The 16,178-nt window shown below is 37.3% G+C and overlaps 1 protein-coding gene and 1 long non-coding RNA gene across 29 annotated transcripts in view; one reads left to right on the top strand and one right to left on the bottom strand.

The window, feature by feature from the left end:
- NT5C2 (5'-nucleotidase, cytosolic II) overlaps positions 1-16,178 on the top strand; it is a 188,023-nt gene that overhangs the window by 163,646 nt on the left and 8,199 nt on the right. For 11 of the 28 annotated variants that reach the window (XM_055352861.2, XM_031015197.3, XM_055352854.2 and 8 more), the window contains 7 exons: positions 5,879-5,996; positions 6,785-6,880; positions 11,240-11,331; positions 11,464-11,521; positions 12,547-12,640; positions 13,579-13,632; positions 15,187-15,270. In XM_055352861.2, coding sequence (XP_055208836.1) covers positions 5,879-5,996; positions 6,785-6,880; positions 11,240-11,331; positions 11,464-11,521; positions 12,547-12,640; positions 13,579-13,632; positions 15,187-15,270 — 596 coding nt within the window. Of the gene's footprint in view, positions 1-799; positions 861-5,878; positions 5,997-6,784; positions 6,881-7,204; positions 7,229-11,239; positions 11,332-11,463; positions 11,522-11,666; positions 11,815-12,546; positions 12,641-13,578; positions 13,633-15,186; positions 15,271-16,178 lie in introns of those variants that run through there. The other 17 variants (XM_055352857.1, XM_031015196.3, XM_055352847.2 and 14 more) reach the window with 6 other exon arrangements.
- On the bottom strand, positions 10,021-11,741 carry LOC129524982 (uncharacterized). Its single transcript, XR_008669001.2, has 2 exons — positions 11,660-11,741; positions 10,021-10,273 (listed from the first exon to the last, which is right to left on the bottom strand). It is a non-coding gene; the product is annotated as an uncharacterized lncRNA (long non-coding RNA).

The raw sequence follows: 16,178 nt of genomic DNA, 5'->3' as shown, positions 1-16,178 counted from the left end.
ACCTAAATGTCTCTAGGGAAAACGACTCCCTATAAAGTTAAACATAATGCATATCTTTAAAGTGTCAGTATATTTAATGGATTATGTATCTTCAACTCAGTTATTTTACTAGACTAGGTAGTTTCTTTTAACTTTATAGAGTATAAATTGGCTTACTAAGGGCAGATTTCCACTGACAATCAAAATTTAAAAATTTCCTTCCATTCCAAATTTAGATATCTGGTTAGATTTTTAGCAGTGTGCAGTTGATTCTAGTCATCTTGATAATGATGACTAGCATCTTGATAATGACTAACCTAGTAGTTAGGTATAGGTAGACTCAGCTAAAATGGGTACTTGGAAGCAAGATGAGGCCGCTCTGGTATTTGTATCCTTTATTCAGTCTGTTTCACTACCCATAGTTTAATTGTAAACACCATTTGCCAGCTGCATTCAGTTTCTATCGTGTTAGCCTGAAATGTGCTAGAGAAAATAAACTAAGACCAATAGACTTATTTTTCTGTTTGTCTTTCGACTTAACATTTTAGGATCAGACTTGGCTTGTATTCCAGACTCAGTGTGCCAGAAAAGTAAATAATACACAATAATACTTAGGTTTATCTTCAATACCCTTGTTTTGTTATGGCCAATTAGGCTAATTTTAGTGATGGTCAGAGGCTTCTAAATTGGAGGGCAGTAGTAACTCCTGTAAATACCAATTTCCAAATGGTATCTCTCTGTTCCAGCCCATCACAACAGTTTTAAAACCAGCTTTTGTTTTTGTTTTTGTTTTGTTTTGTTGCTTTTTGTTTTTTAACAGGAGAGCCAGTGTAACTCCTTCAAGACTGGAGTGACACACACTGCATCTGCATCTGCCTCATGTGAGTTCTCATTTTGGCAGCAGCACTCTGCTAGGCTGGAACCTCTGTAGAGGTTTGCCCTTTATTTTTCTAAATCTATAAATTACTACATAGTGTGTCTTGGTGGCAATGGTAAAAAGTGCATGAGAATTCCAAACTTCCCTGCAGAAAGTTTTCTGCTCATTCCAAAGGGACTTTGTCCTTTAATATGTATTCTATCTTGTATGAACAGCGTCTACTCAAAACAGAGCCCACAACTTTCATCCTGAAAACATAGTTATTTTTTGAAGAACTGTTTTTTCCTTGCAGATTATGGAGTAAAGAATATCTTTAAATGCTCTCAGTAACTTCAACTTTCAAAGCGTTGGTTGTTTTCTTTATAGTCTAATTATGTAACCTGAGAACACTGTGTGCTGTCCTAGTGGCTGAAGCAGTCCTCCTTTTGGGACTCTAGCCCTTAAAATAGCTTCTTCCTTTGTCTTCCGATATTGAGTAACTAGGGGTAGGCCAGAGTACCTTCTGGGAGAAGAAATAAGCAGATATTGTGTGAAGTTATGTTTACTCTGAAGCTATTGCCTGGGTTTTGGAACCACAGAAAGTCAATTGTGAGAGTTGAGCTTGAAGCTGTGCATCATTTACTTGCCACAGTTGTGGGAGAGAAATTGAAATTAGAGCCTTTGCAGCTGTGGAGAGGCATAAAGCTCTAAGTCTGAGGAGATATATGTGGTTTCCTATAAATATCTGAGGCTGGCTTTATAGGGCCTGGTTGATTAAAAAAGGAATTTTATTTTTTATATTTTACTTTTATTTTTAAAGGAATGGCAGTACTTAGCTTCAGGAATTTTTGCCACCAGGTCACAATAAATATGTTTATCACTGAGGGACACTTAGAATAAAACATCTAAATTCATGCTCTGTGTGGCTGCAATTCTGCTTCTCCAACCTTGGTTGTACTATATAGCAGATAATTTAATGACCAAGGAGTTTGTGTTGCTGAAATGATTATCTGGGAAAATCATTTGTCATTATCTGGGAAAATTGACATTTTCTCATAAGCTTGTAGGTCTTACTGATTAATAGAGCTTGATGAAATAGTGTTGTCAGGGTAGAACTTGGACTCTCTTTACTAAATCCATTCCCACTTGTGAGTAGAGCAGTTTATTTTGGACTAGTTGAAAAAAATTGGAGGGAGAAGTGTATGTTTCAACACCCAAGCTTAAGTTTTGATGGCTTATGTAATCTAGAAATTCACTTTTTGCAGTGGTAGTATATATACCCTATCACAAAGAGCTTTTGTTTGTTTGTTTTTTGAGATGAAGTCTCACTCTGTTGCCCAGACTGGAGTGCAGTGGTGCAATCTTGGATCACTGCAACCTCCGCCTCCCGGGTTCAAGCATTTCTCCTGCCTCAGCCTCCTAAGTAGCTGGGACTGCAGGTGCGAGCCACCACGCCCAGCTAATTTTTGTGTTTTTAGTAGAGACGGGGTTTTGCCATATTGGCCAGGGTGGTCTCAAACTCCTGACCTCAAGTGATCCACACGCCCTGGCCTCCCAAAGTGCTGGGATTACAGGTGTGAGTTACCACTCCTGGCCTTACAAAGAGCTTTTGGAGACTCAAAGAGACCTAAATTTTGACTTCAGCTGATGTTTGTACTTGCTATATAACTTCACGTCAGCAAATGGGGAAGATATATTTTTAGGAAGTACTCTGAGCTCATTGAGAAAAAGGAGATTTAAAGTATTTCCATAGGTGGAATTTCTAGAAAGTCACTTCGGTTGAACACTTGGGAAATTCTGCCCTGCCAATAAATATAATGTGGCAAGTATAGTGTTTTTATTTTCTGCTATTCTAGGATTTGTGCTGTCAAAGTGGGGATTTGAGACTTTTTCTCTCCTGTATTGTTTTTCACTGAAAATTATGAATACATTAATTTGTGCTTCAAATCCAAATTGTCTCATAGACATAGGTTTTACTTGATAGTCACTCCATTGCTCTCTAGTTACCTAATTTCTCTAGCTGGAGAAATTGCTGATTTAGGGGTGAGTGTGGGTGGGAGTAATTAAGGTTTGTTTTTTGTCTCCCACTCTTAAGGCATATCCAGCAAATTGTCCTTCTGAAAAAATTAACAATTGAAAACATTTTATATGGACCAAATCCTATAAGAATAAATGTCAGTAGATTACCCAAATTACTTAGCTATACTGGAATTTTATTTCATTAAATACAGTTTGAAATAAATGGGGCCTTGGTTAGGATTGAGAAATAATTTTTGTTTTATGGAGATTGTACTAAAATAAGATTTACTTGCAACTGGGGTGGGAGCATGGGGCATTGAGGAGGGTAAGGTGAGAGTGGTTATACTTATAACAAATTTACAACAGTAGGTGCCATGCCTTATGGTTTTATGATACACCAGCTCTTACTCTATTAGTGTATATAGCACTTTATTTTTTTAACCACAGTGTACATCATATAGATTTAGGAATTCCACACTTAAGTCTTCAACAAGTTTTTTTTAGGGGGATGGGAGAGGATGAGGCAGGATTTAAGGGGAAGAAGGTAATATAGCCAGTTTTGAAAATGTTAGCCATGGCTGGGCATGGTGGCTTAGCCTGTAATAGCAGCACTTTGGGAGCCCGAGGCAGGCGGATCACTTGAGGTCAGGAGTTCGAGACCAGCCTGGCCAACATGGTGAAACCCCCGTCTCAACTAAAAATACCAGGTGTGGTGGCGGGCACCTGTAATCCCAGCTACTTGGGAGGCTGAGTCATGAGAATCGCTTGAATCTGGGAGGCAGAGGTTGCAGTGAGTCAAGATCACGGCCACTGCACTCCAGCCTGGGCAATGGAGCGAGACTCTGACTCAGAAAAAAAAAAAAAAAAAGAAAAAGAAAAAAAAAAGTTAGCCAGGGTTAGCATTGGCATTAAATTATTATTACCCTTGTGACAACAAAAGAAATAAAGATGGTTTTTTTCTTTTGGCATTGTTCTGATGAGACTCAAAAGACCTTAAAAGGCTTCTGGTTTTAAAATCTGACAAATATTTATTAAAGGATTTTGAAAGCCCAGCTTGCTTTTTAAAAACTTCAGTTTAATTTTAAAAATAGATATACATTAATGTAAGTTTTAAAGGTACAAGAGGTACATGACAGTCTCCTTCCCTGTCTCTTAAAGGCCACTCAGTTCCTTTCCTAGGTGGCAACTAGTATTACTGTTATATATTCCCAGAAATATTCTAAAGGATTGTTTTTGGAAAGGGAAAGTTGAATCACACTCATTAAAGTATTAGCACCAACTTGGATAGGTAGACTAATTGCAATGAAAAATCAGTTTGCGCCAAAAGCTGAAGATGTTAATAGTAGATGGAAGAACTATAATAATAATAGTTGCATTATTATGAGGTTACAAGAATAGGATGGATATTTTTGCCTCATTTGGCATTTAGCAAGCTAGCAGGTCTTTTTAGCTGTTACGTTTAATATGGCTTACTCACTCCTGGAGACTGATGGAAAGATGCTTACCTAAATATTTCATTTGGAAGAAACCTATTTAAAGGAGCAACATTTTCTTTTCTTTTCTTTTTTTTCTTTTTGAGACAGTCTCACTCTGTCGCCAAGGCTGGAGTGTAGTGGCACAGTCTCGGCTCACTGCAGCCTCCACCTCCTGGGTTCAAGCGATTCTCCTGCCTCACCCTCCCGAGTAGCTGGGATTACAGGTGCCCGCCACCACGTCCAGCTAATTTTTGTGTTCTTAGTAGAGACGGGGTTTCACTGTGTTGGCCAGGCTGGTCTGGAACTCCTGACCTCAAGTGATCCGCCCGCCCTGGGCTCCCAAAGTGCTGGGGTTACAGGCGTGAGCCACCGCACCTGGCCGCAACATTTTCTTTATGCTTGAATTTCAGTAGTAACTCTAAAAAGTTTTTTCATTATGGAAAATTTCAGACTTACACAATAGAGAGAGAACCCCTCATTGCCTGAAATCCCTGTTATTTGACCTGTAACAAACTCAATGCTCCTTTGGCAGATAAGGAGAGATTTAGTTTTATATACACATTTGCATATTTTTTTTTTTTAGACAGAGTCTCGCTCTGTCACCCAGGCTGGAGTGCAGTGGCATGATCTCAGTTCACTGCAACCTCTGCCTCTCAGGTTCAAGCGATTCTCCCACCTCAGCCTCCTAGCTGGGACAACAGGCATGCGCCACCACACCTGGCTAATTTTTTGTATTTTTAATAGAGACGGGGGTTTCACCATGTTGGTCAGGCTGGTCTCGAACTCTTCACCTCAAGTGATCTGCCCGCCTCGGCTTCTCAAAGTGCTGGAACTACAGGCATGAGCCACCACCACGCCTGACCAATTCTTCAATATCTAACTCCAGTTCATATTTAGATTTCCCCAATTGTCACAAACATGTCTTTTTATGGTTGGTTTACAATAATAACTTGCAAAATACAGTTTGGATGGCATACATTGTTAGAGCTGATAAGAAAACAGTTAATCTAGCAAGTGGAACAAATATGTTGATTGGAGAAGGCATATAAAGCAACTACCCAAGCCAAACAGGAATTCCAAAAATAAATTATTTTAAAAGTTCATTTTGAAGGATTTCTGCAACAATTATGCACAACACCGAAGCCTTCAACATACATAGACCTCCCTTACCTAGTTTTCTGTGTACTTTTATTCTCACGATGAATATCACAGCTATGCATATTCATTTTTTTAAACTGTGGGAATGAAAGAATAAAGGAAAAAAAAGTTTGGAATAGGTTTCCTGAGAATGAAGGAACTATACTGAATAATTTGATAATTCAGCTTGTTGCTGTGCTCCTGCTATATAATATGACCTATTTCCACAGACTAACAATTGAGTTCTCCAATTACTTGGGGCAGTACAGAACATGGAGTTTGAGGGGGAAGAAGAAAAATGGCAGAATTAGGAGAGGGGAAGAACTGGGAAAGAGCAGAAATTCATTCATTTGCATTCTGTTTTAATTGGCTGTTCTTTCTGCTAACTAATGAAAACCTCCTCTTTGTGCAGTGTACAAGTCCCCAGAGTATGAGTCCCTTGGTTTTGAGCTTACTGTGGAGAGATTAGTTTCTATTGGCTATCCCCAGGAGTTGCTCAGCTTTGCTTATGATTCTACATTCCCTACCAGGTAATTTTTAAAGATATTTTTGGATTAAGACTAGATTAAGACTACTTTCCTTACCCCTCAAATTAGACATTCCAAATTTATCCTTAACAAAAAAACCCCCCAAAACATTGAATAATTCTTCGTTGTTTTTTTGGTTGGTTGATGTTGATTCTAAAATTACCGTGAACTTTTCATATACATCATATCTTGGTGTTCCTGAATTAAGCTCAGTTTATTGCAACTGAGGAAGACCCACTTACAGGTAAAAAAGGAGATTACTAAAACTGATGGGCAGTAATCACAGGTGGTGCTATTTGGGGCTGTTGGCAAATAGGTACGTGTTTCTCTAATACACTTAACATGATAGAAGCTTGGCAGTTTCCATTTCTGGATTTGATAGGGAATATTTAAGATTAAGAAAATGATGTTTGAGATGCTATCATATATATCCCACATACAGCATCTAATGGAGAAAAATATAAGCCTTCTCAGTTGTTCAAGAAAAAAGACTATGTTTTAGAATGGTACCAGCTGTGTAGTAAGAGGAATGTTTTTTTATACCTTGTTTGATTAAGCACTTATTCCTTACAGAAAACAATTATGATTTTCTGTCTGGACGGAGTCAATATTTTTTAGTTGCTTTAGAATTAGTTTTTAAGATTTTACTCACTTTAGCTATATTAGGACATACTTTGAGTTGGTACAAAGCTTGAATTAAATGAGGTTGGTTCATGATGATTAAATACTACTACATAAAATTATTGCCTGTATTACTTTGCATTATCAATAATGTCTTCATTTTCACTTAGGGGACTTGTCTTTGACACACTATATGGAAATCTTTTGAAAGTCGATGCCTATGGAAACCTCTTGGTCTGTGCACATGGATTTAACTTTATAAGGGGGTGAGTACAGAGAACCTTTAGCTTCTTTCTAATGTTAAAGTCAAACAATGTGAAGATGACATCATCTCCCCAGATGTAATATATTTCCCTATTACTTTTCATCATTAAAGAGCAAATTCCCTTACATAAGGTTAGTTAACAGTTATTTATTAGGCAGTTGGAACCCAAACTGACATATAGTTAGCAATTACATTTTGTTTAAATTAAGTGCCTTCCAATTATACAGCATACAACAAAACTAATCTTGAAACTTGCCCAGAAGAACTTTAGTAGTTTTGACTTATTTGAAATTCTAAGATTTTTATTTTCTTCTTTCTAATACAGTTCTCAGGTAGCTGTTCAGAAGAGGTATGTATATAAAAATGCTTTGAAAAATTTTAAACTATAGCAATTTAAATGATTAAGAGATTTTTAATAGCCAATACGTTTTTTAGATTCTAATGAATCTAAATTTTGAATCCTGACATTTGATTGTGTCATTAAACAAATGTAAACATAAGGTTAAAGTGAATATGTGCTAATAATATTTTAAACAAATAAGGATAAGCTTTATTTTCAAAATAAAAATATTTCCACTATTGTCACTAATTTGAACTTTTTACCCTAGTAAACAGCAGATGAAATTTAGTATCTACTATTTTTTTGTGAAATGTCCCAATATTTTCAAATCATAATGCCACAATTTGACAACTTCTGTAGCTATAGCTTTACTGTTATACATTTTCTCTACTGTTATGCCACCTTATTTACTATTGACATTGTATTAAGGTCAGAACAACAGCTCGTAAAACCAGAATAGGATGTGTGTCAGTCTCTTATGTAACTTTTCCATTTACTATTCATTCTTGATGGCAGAATAGGAAAAACACCAGGCTACATTGAAATCTTTAAAAAGACAGTGTCTTTTTTTGTGATAAGAGGCACAAACCAACTGTAATTGTACCAGAGCTTCCTTTAGATTTGAGGTCACAGGATGCCCCTTAGAATTGAAGCATCTAAGACTCTTTAGTTGGCATTACTGACATTACACAGACTCAGAGATTTCCATGTATACATGAGAACGGTGTGAAGTAAACACCCATCTTGACACATCTGAGCAGGCCAGTGATTACATCCACATTTCTTTCACTGTTTCTTTCATGAGGGGGTTTGTTCAGGATCCATGAAAATATCAGGAAACAGGATTTAGAATATGAAGTAATTACAGGTTGTACTAGTAACTTAAGCTATTTTATGCACAGATATTGTCATCATAACTCAGAATCTCAAGATGAACCAGGGTTCTATTATGTCTAAAAAGGAATTTTTGTATTATAAGGGAGGGGTAGGCAGAGAAGAAAAGAGAAGCAGTTGGATAAGTTAGTACTACGATCAAATTTCCAACTCAAGATCCACAGACCTCTTCCCTTAAATAAGCCAATAAAGTTTCCACATAGCTCCTTTGCTAATGCATTTAATAGTGTTTCAAAAATAAGTCATTTATGAGTAAATGCAGAATCATTCAAGTAGCACTTAGCACTGTGCAGTCTTTAGAGTTAAACAGAAAAGCTGGCCAGGCACAGTGGCTTACGCCTATAATCTCAGCACTTTGGGAGGACAAGGCAAGAAGACTTCTTGAGCCTAGGAGTTCGAGACCAGCCTGGACAATAAAGTGAAACCCTATCTCTACAAATATCAAAAATTAGCTGGGCATGGTGGTGCATGCCTTTGGTCCCAGCTATATGGGAGACTGAGGCAGGAGGATTGCTTGAGCCCAGGAGGTTGAGGCTGCAGTGAGCTGTGTTGGTGCCACTGTAGTACAGCCTGTGTAACAGAGCAAGACCCTGTCTCAAAAAAATAAAAATAAATTAATAAAATTAAAATTCCCATGAAAAGAAGAGACTGAAGATGGAAAGAAAGTTATCGAAGCTACAGACAAGGCTGGAAAAGAAGGACTCCATCAGGCTTTGCTAATGAGTTAGGACCTTATTTTTTGATAAATTTTTATTCTGTGGGTCACAGAAAGTTAGTAGTAACCTGTGCTGTAACTGTTTTCTTCCCATTCCAAGTGTAGCATTTCTTCTTTTATATTACCTCCCCCAAATTGATTTTTATTTTAAATATATACTAGTGTGATTTGACACTGAAGTTTACAATATAATTGCTAACTATATTTATAAATCAATTTGGGTTCTAACTGCCTAATAAATGTTAACCATCTTTATGTAAAGGAATTTTTCTTTAATGATGGAGGGAATAGGGAAGTATATTGTATCTAAGGAGACAGTGTCAGCTTATTAAATCTAACTGAAGAAAGTATATTTTTACTGTTACCTTCCACCTTACTTTTATTAAAGAAAATCTTGGAAAGCTAGAAGATAAGATACTCTACAAAGTTATTCATTATTGGGAACTCTCATCTCAGAAGAGTGACTTAAGACAGGGAGCTAATGTGATTTTTATATGTCTAACTAGAGTTTATTGCCATTTGTAGTTAACAAACCCAGGCAGGAATTAATCCAGGTCACTCTGAGTGTGAGCTTTAAATTTGATTTCCTTTATTTACATTGTTAATCTCCATGTATTCACTGTCAGAACTGTGCATTTTTATATTTTAGTATTTTTCCCTTTGAGTTTCTCTGAAATGTTTTCTTCTAGAAGTGTTTTTGCATCTTTAACAAATTCTGCTTCACTGGCTTTTTTCTTTTAAACCTTGAATTTTCTTCATGGTTCTGTTCTGTCTCTTCTCTTCCTTCCCTGCACACTAAGTGGTTTCATCTCCTCTAATACTTTTCATGATTCCATCTAGTATCTGTACGTAGATGATCTCAGTTATCTCTCAAGGCTGAATCTCTTTTAAGTTCTTGACCTTTGTTTCTAATTGCCTAATAAAAATCGGTTTACTTCAAACTTAGTATCACTAAAATAGAACTACTCTCACATCGCTTCTTATCCAGTTTTCATGTTTCTGTTCATCGTACCAACCACCTCTCAGATACACCTTAGCATGGACATCATCATCTTTGACTCTTAATGTTCCCCCAGCCAAATCTGCTCAGTTTGCCGGGTCTTATTTTACCTTGGTAATCTCTCTTGAATGTATGAGTGAGCTGAGATCACGCCACTGCACTCCAGCCTGGCCGACAGAGTGAGACTCTGTCTCAAAAAAAAAAAAAAAAGAAAAAAATTCTGAGAGTCAACTGGGTGATTCTGGGTTGCACAGCTGATCTCTCTATGCTCTTTCACATGTCTGTGGTTAGCTGGTGGGTGACCTGGCATCTGATCTACAATGGCCTCATGCACATGTCTGGCATTCACAGGCTGTTGGCCGAGTGCTTCATTTCTACATGTAGCCTTCTATCCTCCAGCAGACTATCTCACTCTCATGCACATAGTAGTCCATGGTTCCAAGTGCTGCAAGAGAGATTAAGCCTCAATACACACATGTTTTTCTAGGTCTCTGCTTAGATCCCATTTGCTGCTATACAAGCCTATATTCAAGGATAGAGAAATAGACTGAGTTCTAATGGGAGGAGCCACAAAATTGCATCACAAAGAGACAGGAAGAATTTGTGGCCATTGTTGGAGTGCATCACATTGTCTTTCCCCAGTTTATCCTAAAACAGCCACTAATTTAATTTTGTTTTACAACTCAGCCCCGATGGGATTATCCTCTGCTTTAAAACTGTCAGTAGTACCCTCTTGCCCCTAAATGGTGTAGAAACAGTAGCTTAATCTGCCTCAACCCATCTTTCTAGCTTAATTTTTCTCTGCTCCCCTTTCTCTACCCAAATTGGACTAGTTTCACAACTGGTCCACCTAGCCTTTAAGGCCCAGCTCATATACCAGCACGTGCATGAATCCTTCCTAGATTTTCCTCTCCTTAGTCCTCACATTTGCTTCTCTCTACCTCTTAAGTTGAAATGGTGTTCCCTTCTTTGGTTTTCTCATAAATGTTTGCACCTTTCTTGTAGTAGTTGTGATTTTTTACCTTATAATTATATGTGTATGTGACCCACCTCACCCACCACACTGACAGCTCTTTTAAGAGCTGGAACCTAAGCTGGACATCACACCTGTAATCCCAGCTACTTGGGAGGCTGAGGTGGGAAGATTGCTTGAGCAATCTTCAGGAGTTTGAGTCCAGCCTGGACTTAAAATAGCAAGACTGTCTTAAAAAAAAAAAAAAAATTAAAATTAAAAAAAAACAAAGAGCTGGAACCTGAACTCGTTCATCTTCATAGCTATCCATGCGTAATATTCGGAATTCTGTCTTGCACATAGCCATCAAAATATTTGAGTTAATTTTTGAATAATGCTATTTCCCAATTATTATAATGTTATTTTAAAAATCAGTTAATTTTTAAATTTTTCTTTCAGACCAGAAACTAGAGAACAGTATCCAAATAAATTTATCCAGCGAGATGATACTGAAAGATTTTACATTCTGAACACACTATTCAACCTACCAGGTAGATTCATTCTATGCTTATTTATACTGATGCTTTCCCTTCTGTGACCATTAGTCTGTATTCAAGGGAGGTAATGAAATAAGTTTGAATGATTTCATTATAGCTTATGAATATCTGTTCTTCATTTTTCAGAGACCTACCTGTTGGCCTGCCTAGTAGATTTTTTTACTAATTGTCCCAGATATACCAGGTATGTATATACTATAATTATTTTTTTCCAATTGATTTTTTAAATTAATGCACAGGGTTTTAGAGAACTGGCCATTGTAGGTCTTTTCTGCTTTTCTAAAGTGAATTTAGTGCTAGTGAGAGATGCCACATTGCCAACCTGAGAGATGGGACAGCACCAGCAGCTCCATGCAGGCTCTCACCTCCCACACGGCCCCTCTCCTTGCCAGTGTGCTGCAGCCACCACTTCTGATTGGCTTCTCCTGGGAATGAAGACGGCCAGCAGAGGTGCTAATTGTGACAACTGAGTGGGAGGTTTGTGTGATGATTATCTGTCCAAGCAGAATTACACTAAAACCCCCCAACTCATTTCACAGCAGCTACCCAGGAGCCATTCAGGGATGGTAATTTAATTTCATTCCCAGGCCCGGCAAGATTTGATTAAGGAATAAATACTGTGTATCTTATCAGAAGTAAAATTTTGCGTAAGTCTTAAACAAGTTATCCTCTCCCTTTAGGGAGAATTATATAGCCAATACTGAAAGTTTAGCCATCTATATACCAGAGTTGGCTAACTTCTTATCCTCTTTGGGCTTTATCCACTTGAAGACACTAAATTTGGTGGAAAGCTGAGTCACTGAACTAAATAAAAAAATGGACAGTACCTTTGTACTTAGGGACAGTGTCAGGAAAGTCAGGGTGGAAAGAACCTAAATGACCAATTTTAAGTTTTAAATGTTTCTTCAACCTGTTTCTAAAAAGTGATAAATAAAAAAACCTGACATTTTTGGAACTTTGGCCTTTTAGCTTCCATTCAATATATTCTCCTATCACTTTGTATTTGTTCACAATTACTGTATTCCATTGAACACTATAGCCATTTCTGGTGGTCAAAGTGGACTTTCATTAGGGAGTAATTATTTTCCTCATTAGCCACAGCCTTTACCCATGTGATATGGAACCTTTGGGTCCCCTGGGAAATTTTTGATATATATTTTATTTACCCTGTTTTGGATCCCCTGTCATGTTATTTTTATCTTTCTGTAGTTGTGAAACAGGATTTAAAGATGGGGACCTCTTCATGTCCTACCGGAGTATGTTCCAGGATGTAAGAGATGCTGTTGACTGGGTTCATTACAAGGTACCTAGAAGCTGTTTCTTCACCTGCTTGCTTTCTGGCATGTGTTTTATGGCCTGGCATTAACTTTCCAAATGGAGCAGAATATTTCTTTTTTTAAAAAAAGAAAAAACAGATTTGCCCCCTAGTGATAGCTCTCTAGAATACATTTGTTCTTGTCTTTGGTCTCGGTGGTAATGTTGATCTTTCCTCAGTGATGGTGTTTGGCTTCTGGATTTTATTTTAGTTTGCATTTCTCAAACTTAGAAGAGGTTTTAGTGTATTACATTATACTTAACATATCCTTTGTGGATGACAGTGGTCCATTTTTTTTGTCCAGATACCTCCCACCCGACTAATAACATTAATAAATATTAAATTTACATTTATTATAAACTATTGAATAAAATATGAAATGCCTTTTAATTTCAGACTTAAAATAGAAACTGTTTTATATTTTGAAGAGAAATTTTAGAGGCAGGGTTGCAGCAAATCATACCTGCTACTTTTTTCTGGCCTTCTCTAGTTTGTCCACTTGTCCATTTTGGTAAATCCTTAAGAAATGCATTTGGGGCTGGGCATGATGGCTCATGCCTGTAATCCCAGCACTTTGTGATGCCAAGGCAGGTGGATTGCTTGAGCTCAGGAGTTCAAGACTAGCCTGGGCAACATGACAAAACCCTGTCTGTACAAGAAATACAGAAAATTAGCCAGGCATGTTGGTGTGGACCTGTGGTCCTAGCTACTTGGGAGGCTGAAGTGGGAGGATCACCTGAGCCTGGGGAGGTCGAGGCTGTGGTGAGCTGAGATTGTACCACTGCACTCTAGCATGGGCAACAGGGTGACCTTGTCTCAAAAAAAGAAAGGATTTGGGTTGATTAGTTAAAACCATTTTTCTTATAAACTACATGTTAAAAACTGATTTTGTTCTTTTCTTAATTCCTTTTTTTTTCTTCCTCCAGGGCTCCCTTAAGGAAAAGACAGTTGAAAATCTTGAGAAGTATGTAGTCAAAGATGTAAGTAATATAGGGGAAAATAGATCTGCATAATAGCTCATTTTACCTATTAGGGAAATTAATAACAAGCTGATTTATAATGAAATGGACAAAAGAAGAGATTTGTCTTGGCATAGTATGTTCGGGTATAATCACCAAGAATATTCAGCTAGAGCATAGGTCTTAGTAGAGTTTTTCCTGTTTCTTGATAGGCAAGAAGACTCAGTATTTCATTTTTCCTGTTTCTTGATAGGCAAGAAGACTCAGTATCGCATTTGTTCGCTTAGCTTCAATTATAATAGCAGTTAGAGGTTTACTATATGCACATCATCACCATGCTAAGTGATTACATGCATTATGCCATTTAATCTTCTGTATGACCTTGAGTTAGGTATTATTGTTGCCTCTGTTTTATAGATAAAAAACCTGAGAAATAGAGGGATTAAATAACTTGCCAGAGGTCACACAGTTAGTAAGTAGTAAAGCTAAGTCACACCCAAATCATAACTACTGCACTAGATCATCTCAAAAATGTGCATATATGTTACTGTTATTTAAAATGCCTTTAACCTGTCAACAGAGAGTAATGAGGAAAGCTTTAAAGTACCTTAAAAGGCATTAGTGGCAAACCTGATAAAATTTTTTAAAAAATCTGTGGTTAATAGTATTGTACCAATGTTAATTTCATACTTTTGATAATTATACTGTGGTTATATAAGATGTTAATATTAAGGGAAACTGGAGGAAGAATATATGGGAACTCTTATTTTCACAGCTTTTCTATAAGTCTAGAACTGTTTTAGAATAAAAATTAAACACACATAGTGCCCCAAGATGACGTACTTCTTTCTTTTCCTACAGAGTAAAAGTAGCAGAATACAGTATTTTCTCAAAGTACTGTGGTAAAGATTTCTTGTTTTCAGTTTTTGTGCTTCCTATTTTCACCCACCTCCCTTATTTCAAGAAAGAACACTGAATGGGGAGGGTCCGGGAGAATTTGAGTGAAGGAATCTATTTGCTATGCAAGAAGGAAAAGATATTTTTCTTTCCAGGCACGTGAGGGGTTAGAATTTCCTCATTTAAGCGCACGTGGGTGTGGGTATTTCTAGGTAGCATCTGCACATGTCATTTCATTCTGCAAGGTGTTTTATAAAACCATAGTGTACACACTGAAAGCCATATCTAATAATCTCTATGTAGAGCATGTTTAAATCAGCTTCTGCTGACCTTTAACACACCTCACACACTTCAAGAAATCTCAAGGTAATTTAAACTCTTTCCTGAGGCAGACATCATGAGGAAGGTAGAGATACGTTGTTAACAGCCATATAACCCCTATAAATACGTGTATAATTTTACATGTAAATCTATTACATACACTGTGTATACTACATATGTTAATACTTTATTCATTTATAGTGATAATGTGGGCTTTTAAGTGCAAAATTCCGAAATCAGCTAACCCTTAAAAGGTTCCCCCATTCCTGTTGTGGACAGAAATCCAGTATTTGACAACTCCAAAGTGTAAAGATAAAAATGTTTTCGTGTTTCACTCATTATCCAATTACATTTCAGGGAAAACTGCCTTTGCTTCTGAGCCGGATGAAGGAAGTAGGGAAAGTATTTCTTGCTACCAACAGTGACTATAAATATACAGATGTAAGTGCTTCATGTTTATATTTATTTATGCAGTGGAATTATTTTGGCCTAAGGAACTGTGAAGACAATGAGGAAGATAGAAGTTTATTAAGTGAAAATAGTTTCTTGCCTTCTCATTTTCAAAGAGTGAAAAGGCAAAAATATACAGGATAACAGTGGTTCTCAAATTTTTCTAGAAATTTATTTTAACCATTTTCACTGATTATAATTGGCTACTTGAAAATTTTAATCTTGGCGTTATTTAAAACATTTGTAAAGATTAAAATGGCTTTTGTGTCTCTTTGGAGCATCATTTCTATAAACTTGAGCAGTCACACCCCTTATTGATGTGTATGTATGACTTTCCCTGCTGTTGGAAGACCTGCAGCAATAGATGCTGCACAGATGTTTTGGCTCTTAGCTGTCAAAATTTATATCTCTCTTTTTTTTTTTTTTGAGACAGAGTCTCACTCTGTCGCCCAGGCTGGGGTGCAGTGGTGCGATCTCGGCTCACTGCAACCTCTGCCAGCTGGGTTCAAGCAATTCTCCTGCCTCAGCCTCCCAAGTAGCTGGGATTACAGGTGCCTGCCACTGCGCCTGGCTAATTTTTTTGTATTTTTAGTAGAGACGAGGTTTTAACATCTTGGACAGGCTGGTCTTGAACTCCTGACCTCGTGATCCACCCACCTCGGCCTCCCAAAGTGCTGGGATTACAGGCGTGAGTCACTGTGCCCGGCCCAAAATTTACTACCTCTTAAAAACAGTTTTTTCCCATGATTAAAGCATGTGGAAAAACTGATCTAACTCCTTAACTTCATCTTACTTTTGCTGAGACACTTAAAAGTTTATAGTACTAGCAAGAAGTTCCACTTCCCCCAATTCGCTGTACATGTAAACTTGATTTAGACACCTGGTGATTTGTAGTAAAC

Source organism: Gorilla gorilla, chromosome 8 (assembly GCF_029281585.2).
Source record: "Gorilla gorilla gorilla isolate KB3781 chromosome 8, NHGRI_mGorGor1-v2.1_pri, whole genome shotgun sequence".
Classification (NCBI taxonomy): Eukaryota; Metazoa; Chordata; class Mammalia; order Primates; family Hominidae; genus Gorilla; species Gorilla gorilla.
This window is presented reverse-complemented; position numbering and strand designations above follow the sequence as displayed.